The following is an 8,930-nucleotide window of genomic DNA, read 5'->3' on the forward strand; positions in this document are numbered from 1 at the left end:
AATGACGCAGCAGATGCTGCACCTCTTGGAAGGATCGCAGCAGCTGCTGCGCCTCTTCCGCAGCTCGTTTATGCCTGTTTTCAGATTTTTTCCGTGATTTGTTTCCAAAGTTTGAGTGATTCCATAACTCTTTACATTTTTTAGTATAAATAGGGACTTTGCCTCACATATTTTTCACGCGAGTGTCCGCCCTTCTCTTCTCCCTTTGCATACTAAGACCGTGATCTAAGCTTTTGACGCCTATGTGACTAATCAATTTACCACGTAAGCTCAGATCATTCTGAGTTCCAGTCACGTTGCATGACCGACTAATTTGATCACTACACATCAATCAACTTAATCTAAATCCTCTTACGAGGGCACTTTCTACATACATTCGAGTCGAGCAATCACTAAACTTTAACTTAGTTAATCTCATTTCGTCGAACATGTAAGTCTGAGGGTGTAAATCCCATCTTTTTTTATTGTATTTTATTTTTGTACTCATTAATGTAAGATTCACATCAAAAATACATTCAAAACCGAATTCTAAAAGCCTTTTATCAAACTGTTTTTTACGGATCAGCAGTAACCTGATGTCGAGAAGAAACGCAGCAGCTGCTGCACCTCTTTGAAGGGTCGCAGCATCTGCTGCGCCTCTTCCAGAGGTTGCCGCTACTTCTGCTCTTCTTCTTCTTCCTCGATTTTTTCTGTTGTTTCGTTCCTTTTGTTTCGTCTTCTTATTTTCTTTCTTTTTCTTGTACATAAAATAAATTTTAATGTTTTCCTTTTAAATATCACGTTTTATTCACGTCTTAAATCCCTGCGGGTTTTTCATCATCAGATCAAACCTGGATTTTAGAAATTCGCTTTGTTCATATCAAGTTTCTGGAATTCGTTCTTTGTACATTTTTCCATCGCTTATTTTTTTTTTTTTTGGGAAAGTTAAGTATATATTGAATCAATCAAAATTGTTCCTGTTTACAAAGTGTCCTATACGCGATCATGTACATAAAAAAGGACTCAAAACGGCAACATAAACTCAAGCACTGATCTTATGTATCCATTCTAAGTCACGAGCCTTAAATTTTCTAGCATTAATCCTGTGAAACCTATGGCTGATATCATTCAAAATATGCTTTACCACTCCTTCAGGCCTTCTAACCATACCCTTCAACCTTGCTTCATTCCTTGTTCTCCATACATAATAATACAGTGCCAGATAGCAGGCACCCATATATTTCTTTTGCATCTTTGTGACTGTCCTGCTATTTGAAAACCACTACACTATATCAGGTGCTCTAAATCCGATCCTCAGTTTTTCCGGCAATAGCCGAGAACAACTACTCATGAACACACAGTCACTGAAGAGGTGCTGATGGTCGTCAGGGAAACTACCACATAAATCACAACTCACAACTCACATCCACATTCATACCCATTCTATTCAACCTATCTTTAGTCAAAAGTCTCTTGTGAAAAATAGCCCAGGAAATGAAAGAGGTCTTTGGTACATTTAAAGAATTCCAGCACAGATGTCTCCATTCCACCTTTGGATGACTAGCTCTCAACCAGTCATACCCAGACTTTACACTATAAACCAGAGTTGTATTGAGCCACTTGTTGTTGGTATAGGCTTGCTTAAATTTTTCCATAATATGTGTAATCTTCCTCCAAGACCAACTACAGTCAGGAGGAGCGACATAATCTGTCCAATCCTTATCTTTCATATAGACATGACTTACCCACTTTACCCATAGATGATCTTTTTTTTTTTTTTTTTTAGCAAGCCACCATACATACTTCCCTAGAAAAGCAACATTCCAATTCTTGAGATCCTTAATTCCGAAACCACCTTCTTCCTTAGGAGAGCAACAAATACTCCAACTCATATTAGGAGATTTCATGTATTCAGCTTTACCCCCCCCCCCCCCCCCACAAGAAATTCCTACAAATGGCATTTATCTTGTTCAAAATTCCATTGGGGATCAAGAAAATAGTAGCCCAATATGAATGCAAGGTTGTGAGTACAGATTGAACCAGTGTGAGTCTCCCTGCATAGGAGAGATGTCTAGCTCCCAAACCTCTTATTCTTGCTACTATTCTATCAGTGAGTTTCAGTTCCTCATTCTTGGTCAGCTTTTTGGAGGAGATAGGCACACCAAAGTATTTAAAAGGGAGGGCACCTCTATGAAAACCAGAAACTTGCATAATGTTAGCCATGGCAGAGGCAGTCATCCCATTGAAGTATATTTTTGATTTCTCCTTATTCAAAGTCAAACCAGAAGCAACTGAAAAAGTAGAGAAACTTCTAAGCAACCACATGATAGAGGATTCATTTCCTTTGTAGAATAATAGTAGGTCATCTGCAAACAAGAGATGATTAAGTTTGAGATGCCCACAGAGAGGATGAAACCTGAACCCATCTTGCTAAGCCACTACCTCCAAAATTCTTGACAAGTACTCCATACATATTGTAAACAAGAGGGGGGATAGTGGGTCTCCTTGCCTTAGCCCTATTTTACCCTGAAAGAACCCAAATAAAATCCCATTCACAACCAATGAATAAGCAGGGGAAGTCACACAAGCCATGATCAATCTGATGAACTTCTTTGGGAATTTTAAAGCATGAAGCATTTGCTCAAGAAACTTCCATTCCACTGAGTCATATGCTTTCCTTAGATCAATTTTGATCAAGCACTTTGGGGAAGGAGACTTCCTATTGTACAACCTAACCAAGTCTTGGCATATTAAGACATTTTCCACAATGTTCCTGCCTTTCACAAAGGCACCTTGACTAAAACTGATTATATCTAGTAAAACCTTTCTTAATATATTGCATAAAACCTTAGCAATACCCTTATATACTGTATTACAGCAAGCTAGGGGTCTATACTCCAATACACTTGAGGGATTTGCGGTCTTTGGAATAAGTGTTAAAGTAGTAGTGTTGACTTGCTTGAGTAACTCACCAGTGTGAAATAAATTTTAGATAGCAGTTGTAACATCCTCCCCTATTATATCGCATGAGTCCTTATAGAACTGACTTGAGTATCCATCAGGTCCTGGTGATTTAGCAGAAGGAATAGAAAAAATACAATCATTTATCTATTTTGTAGTGACAAGAGATAACAGGATATCCACATGAGCTCCCCTAACCAGTGACCCTCTCCTTATAGTAAGCTAATGTACATCAATAGTATCATGGCTTGAACCCAAAAGATCTTTATAATTCTCCAGGAAAGCATCTTCAATACCCTCAATACTATTGTAAACAATCCCATCCAAACCTTTAATACACATAACCCTATTATGCACCTGTCTATCTCTAATGTGAGTGTGAAAAAAATTTTGTATTCTCATCCCCATACTTTATCCACTCAACTTTGGCTTTTTGGCTGAGAAAGCTATGTTGCACCTTGCACAAATGCCTATAATTATCAGCTGCCTCCCTCTCAGCTACAAGGATTTCAAGATCAGTAGGGTTATCATGCATCTTGATCTGCAACTCCTCTAAAAGTAAATGAGCAATTCCTATAACTTTTTCCACATCAGAAAACCTGTTCCTATTCAAAACCTTCAAAGGGTTCTTCAGAAGCTTCAACTTAGAAACAAGTTGATACATGAGAGTGCCTGCAACTGAGTTGTTCCAAACAGACTGAACAACCTCCTTAAACCCAGGATCCAGGCTCCACATATTATAATATCTAAAAGGTGGTTTTCTATGCTCCCTATCATGCCTTCTATAACACAGAGAAGGATTATGATCAAAAAGGCATTCTGGCAGAAAATGAGCATAAGCCTCAGGATATTGATCCATCCAATCCTCGTTGACTAAGGACGGTCAATCCTAGAAATCCCCTAGAGCTAGGCACTTGTTTGTTATTGCAGGTAAAGAAAGCCCCTTTCCCTTTGATATCCTGAAGCCCACAATATTGGACACATTCTCTAAACTCTGCAATGTCATTCCATGTAACATCTCTACCAATTTTTTCATTATAATGCAAAACATTATTGAAATCACCACATATACCCCAGGGACCATGGAAATTATCATGAAAGTCTTTTAAGTGTGACCAAAGAGCTAACCTCTGATCATCATCATTGTGACCATAAACCACAGAAAATAGAATTTGTCCCCAATAGCAATTTCAGAAACTTGAGAAGAAATAACTTGATCATCAATATGTAGAACATCAACCTTAAATACTTGAGGATTCCATATAAGCCAAACTCTCCCCGCATTATGATAATGGTTATTATGTATCCCTTGCCAATGGGAGCCAAGGTTATTCAAAATAGCATTAAAATCTTGAACTTTAACTTTTGTTTCAACTAGACCATAGAGACCAATATTATTCTGAGCTAAAAATTTTCTAACATCTAACTGCTTATTGATCCCATTTATTCCTCTAACATTCCAACATCCGATTTTATCCATTATTAACTAATCCAGGTGGTTCCTCCAATCCCCCATTCACTTTTTCTTTACCCTTTGAGCTTTCAGTAACTGCCTCAACTCCATCGCTTATTTTTAGTTTGTTTAGTTCTTTCAATTTCGTTTCCGTCTTCGTAAATAAACCTAATTCGTTTTAATTCGTGTATAATTCATTCTTAACTCGTTTTAATTCGTGTTTATCGCTTTTATGACGTTTTTTATGTAGTTAATATGTTAAATCACTTTCACTTGAGTCAAATATCGATAATCAACCATAAAATTAACCAACAAACATTAACGAGCCCGCGGTTCTGACTTCACAGCCATAGCTCAACTCAAGAACAGACGCAGTAATAGCTGCGCCTCTTCAAAGGGACGCAGCAGTGCTACGCCTGTTCTGAGGTGAGTTCTGTCCCTGGATTTCCGTTCTCGCTTTGACGTAGCCTTTAATTACGTAATTAATTGACTTTTAACCTTAATATCACTCTTAACCTGTCTTATTTTCTTACTTTAAATTTTAACCCTTTTCTTTTCTTTTCTTCAAAATTCCGTCTTGAGCATATTTTTGACGTAAATAAGTTAAATCATTGTAATCCATTGTAATTTTAATTGTTACTATTTTATTCATTGCTATTTATTTATCGTTTATTGTATGATTTATTTGCTTGTTCTCACATGTAATTAATTCTAATTCCCACTTCGACATAACTGAGTGCTAATTACTTGTTCACCGACTTAGTCTAAATTCACATGTTAGGATTAAAACGTTGGATGTTGCATTGCATGCATATAATCGACAGCATATCAAATATGAACGATTTCTCCAATCATTAGTAGAGGCCGCTATCGAGGCGGGCGGGATTAGGTGTTCAGTAAAAGGACTTCCTTATACGTACCCTCACCCCTTACTCCAGATCTCGGTGAACATCCGTGTTCATTGGCATACACGAGAGTCATTCTAGACATAGAATGCTAAGGGTAACGAGTTCTTAGTGTTCATGTCACTACTTTGTGTCTTGACATGACACGAGGTATTCGAACGGTTCCAATTTCCCATAAAAATTGGTGGCGACTCCAGAAATGCAACGCTTGTCCCAAGCGCCCGTGTGACCCATGTTCACACAAATATTTTCCGTCACAAGATTTATTTTTTCCTTATAAAAAACTCAAAAAATTTTTTTTGGTGACTTCGACCATACGTGACCCGCCTAATTCCAATTCCAATTCCACGAGTTCCCAAACGGCAATGAGAAATTGAAATCCGGAATCGAATTCCATGTGATCTCCAAACGAATTTTTGGAATTGGATTTGGAATTGAATTCAAACATTTTGATTTCTACAATTGAAATCATGAAAATGAAATCAATTCCGGGTATTCAAACACTACCTTAGGGAAATTGTACATAGTGCCTTTGAGGTTTGCCATTTTGTACGAAATACTTCAAATTTTGAACCGGAAAACTTTAAGAGGTCATAACTCGTGTTTATGAGATTGGAATGTGACCATTTTTTCCAAATAAATCGTCTTTTCGAGAACTACGATTAGAAAAAAAATCCGAATTTGGAATTCGTGACCAAGAGATATGGTCACTCAAAGTTTGTTCGGTCAAAAAAATTTGACATACAAAAACTCTAGTCATGAGATCCAAATACAACAATTTTTTTTTTCCAAATCGTAATTCTCGAAAAGAAGATGAATTTGAAAAAAAAACCGTCACATTCCGATCTCGTAAACACGAGTTATGGCCTCTTAATGTTTTTTCGGAGCAAAATTTTGGGTATTTCGTGCAAAATGGCAAACCTCAAGTACTCCGTGTTCATTTTCCACTTCTTTTATTGTAACAAAACAGATTTGGCACTCATCCAACTATTTTAGCCCATTACATGCTTATAACATCTTCAATGGTAACTGTAAAAAAAAAACAAAATATTCAATGGTGAACCACATTTATCGTAGCTTGATTTACCACGTAGGTATTGCTATCATCCTTACTTTTAAGCTATATACTCTTACAATGGTGAGCTAGATATTTCTTGCAGCTTGAATATGTCCACTTTACATAATCAATCAAAACCGTCTTAGATTCTTAGTTTCATAGTTAAGACGGAGGTTTTCTAGACAATAGGTCGCAGTGTAACACCCCCATATAGCGAGGTGCCTTACCAAGGACCACCCTAGCATATAAAGGCGTTACCATCTCGGTTACCCGAGGTAAGTAGATCAATATGGACCATCAAAGAACAATTAATAAAATGTAGAGTTAAACTTATTACATAATTCCAAACCAAAATCCAACGTATTAAGAAATGTGGTCCAACTACAGCTCAAAGTATAAAAAGACTCGTGACAGCGGAAGCTAAGACTCAAGGTGATGACACTCCCATCTTCGGTCCCGCAGCTATCGTGAAATCATCACCTTTCAATATCTGCTCACCATTCCCGAATGGATCACCACAGTTTTATAAAACATATATGGGGTCAGTTCACTGCATAAACAAGATAAGAAAGATAGCAAACAACATCCAAGTCAATCCTCACACATTCCTCCAAACTCCATCTATAACCAATAACCGACTACACACCGAAGTGTATGACCCTGCCAGGTTCCCATCGCAAGAGGAGACCCTCACCGCCAGTAGAGGACCGCAACTTTGCCCACCTAAGCCCCGCTCATCGCAACGAGCAATAACCCATGTCCATTAATGTGCACATCCCCTTTGTGACGGGAACTACAAGGGGCGAATCAAGGGCGTGAAGTCATTCCCGATGATGCCTCCACTGAGCCGAGGACGCACCTCGAGAATCACAGACAATCAAACAACCAAACTCACAATACCAATATCGTCATGCCAAATCCAAGGTACAATCTAAACAATGAAAGTAATCATGCCAGTAAAACAATCACCATCTTATACTTAAATATACAGTCAACTGAGTAGGGAAACCTTACCTTATTATGAATCCGAATCACAAGCAAACAGCGGAAACTAGAATTGTTCCTCTACGAATCCTTCACCTAACAAAAATCACAACCATGTGTAGATACCTCATTTCTGCACCTCCCGCAAGCCACCTGGTGATGATTGGGCCACATGTTTGGTACACATAATGATTTATGATAATTCGTAAGTTTATCGTCAAGTGATAGCTCAAATACTTGTGTCTACCCCTTGGTCGTCATCTACGCGCCATTACGGTCGTTTTGACAGTAATTAGAGTTCATTTGGAGTCCGGGTCAAAAACCGTCTTCATTTTCTAATAAGCCGTTTAAAATGCCGAGTCGGAATGTTCTGGAATATTCCGGATATTTCTATTCCATAATTTTAATCTTTTAATTTTTTGGTAAAATATATCCCAAAATCTTATTTTGAACAATAAGGAAGTTGAGATCTACCGCAATTCCATAACAGAAAGGCGGAAAATCTTTCTTCCGCAGGAGGAAACTTCTGGGGAAAGGACGCAGCACCTGCTGCGCCCCTTCAAAGGATCGCAGTGGCTGCTGCGCCTCTTCCCCAGCCCTTTTCTGTATATTTTCAAATCTTTTCGAGATTTGTTTCCAAAGTTTCAGTCATACCATAATTCCTCCGTGTGATTAGTATAAATAGGGACCTTCGTTCCTCATATTTCTCACGCGAGTGTCCGCCCTTCTCTTCTCCCTTTGTATTCTAAGACTGCGCTCTAAGCTTATTGACGTCTACGTTCTTGATCAATCGACCCCGTAAGCTCGGATCCTTCTGAGTACCAGTCTCGTTGCATGACCGACCAATTTGACCAACTCCACCTCATTTAATCAATCAATTTAATTTAAATCCTCTTACGAGGGCACTTTCATCATACATTCGAGTCGAGCAATCACTAATCGTTAACTTAGTTAATCTCGTTTCGTCAAACATGTAAGTCTGATGGTGTAAATCCCATATTTTATTATTGTATAAATTAATGTAAGGTTTACGTCGAAAATATGTTTGAAACCGATTTATAAAACCCTTTATCAAACCTATTTTCATGGATTAACAGAAGACAGACGCCGAGAAGAAACGCAGCAACTGCTGCGCCCCTTCGAAGAGTCGCAGCATCTGCTGCGCCTCTTCCTGAGGCGGCCGCAGTTTCTGCCTTTCTTCTTCTTCCTTTGTTCTTTGTTGATTCGCCTCTTTTATTCCGTCTTCTCTTATTTTCTTCATGTTCCATTCACTTAATAATTATAACACATAATTCATAATAATTTATCGTATTTAAATCCGACTTAAATCCCTTATAATCAATATTTGCGGGTTTTCGTCATTAAAATCAAACTCGGATTTTAGAGATTCGATTTGTTCATATCAAGTCTCTGGAATTCGTCTTTTGAATATTTTCATCTGTTTATCGCAATTTTTCTTAATAGTCTAACATGAATAAACCCAATAAGTTTGTTTTAATTTGTATTAATTAGTATTAATGACTTATAATCAACACAATTAGTTTCAGTCCATTCTTTATCGCTTTTATGACCAATGCACATGTAAATAATC

The 8,930-nt window shown here is 37.9% G+C and overlaps 1 protein-coding gene across 1 annotated transcript; it reads right to left on the bottom strand.

The window, feature by feature from the left end:
- Positions 1-1,021: 1,021 nt before the first annotated feature.
- LOC141608034 (uncharacterized) lies at positions 1,022-3,799 on the bottom strand. Its single transcript, XM_074427384.1, has 7 exons — positions 3,351-3,799; positions 3,172-3,244; positions 3,027-3,087; positions 2,505-2,846; positions 2,011-2,270; positions 1,783-1,841; positions 1,022-1,244 (listed from the first exon to the last, which is right to left on the bottom strand). The coding sequence occupies exons 1-7, from the start codon at positions 3,797-3,799 to the stop codon at positions 1,022-1,024; spliced, it is 1,467 nt and encodes a 488-aa protein (XP_074283485.1).
- Between the last annotated feature and the right edge of the window lie 5,131 nt (positions 3,800-8,930).

The sequence above is a fragment of the Silene latifolia genome, chromosome 10, assembly GCF_048544455.1.
Source record: "Silene latifolia isolate original U9 population chromosome 10, ASM4854445v1, whole genome shotgun sequence".
Classification (NCBI taxonomy): Eukaryota; Viridiplantae; Streptophyta; class Magnoliopsida; order Caryophyllales; family Caryophyllaceae; genus Silene; species Silene latifolia.

What these genes read in the sequence shown, in the direction of transcription:
- LOC141608034 (XM_074427384.1), bottom strand. Translation starts at nt 3,799, where the DNA reads ATGGATCAATATCCTGAGGCTTATGCTCATTTTCTGCCAGAATGCCTT. An exon ending in AGGACCTGATGGATACTCAA is followed by an intron (nt 2,847 to 3,026) that starts GTCAGTTCTATA and finishes GCTGTAATACAG; the next exon opens with TATATAAGGGTATTGCTAAG. An exon ending in GACTCACACTGGTTCAATCT is followed by an intron (nt 1,842 to 2,010) that starts GTACTCACAACC and finishes TGCTCTCCTAAG; the next exon opens with GAAGAAGGTGGTTTCGGAAT.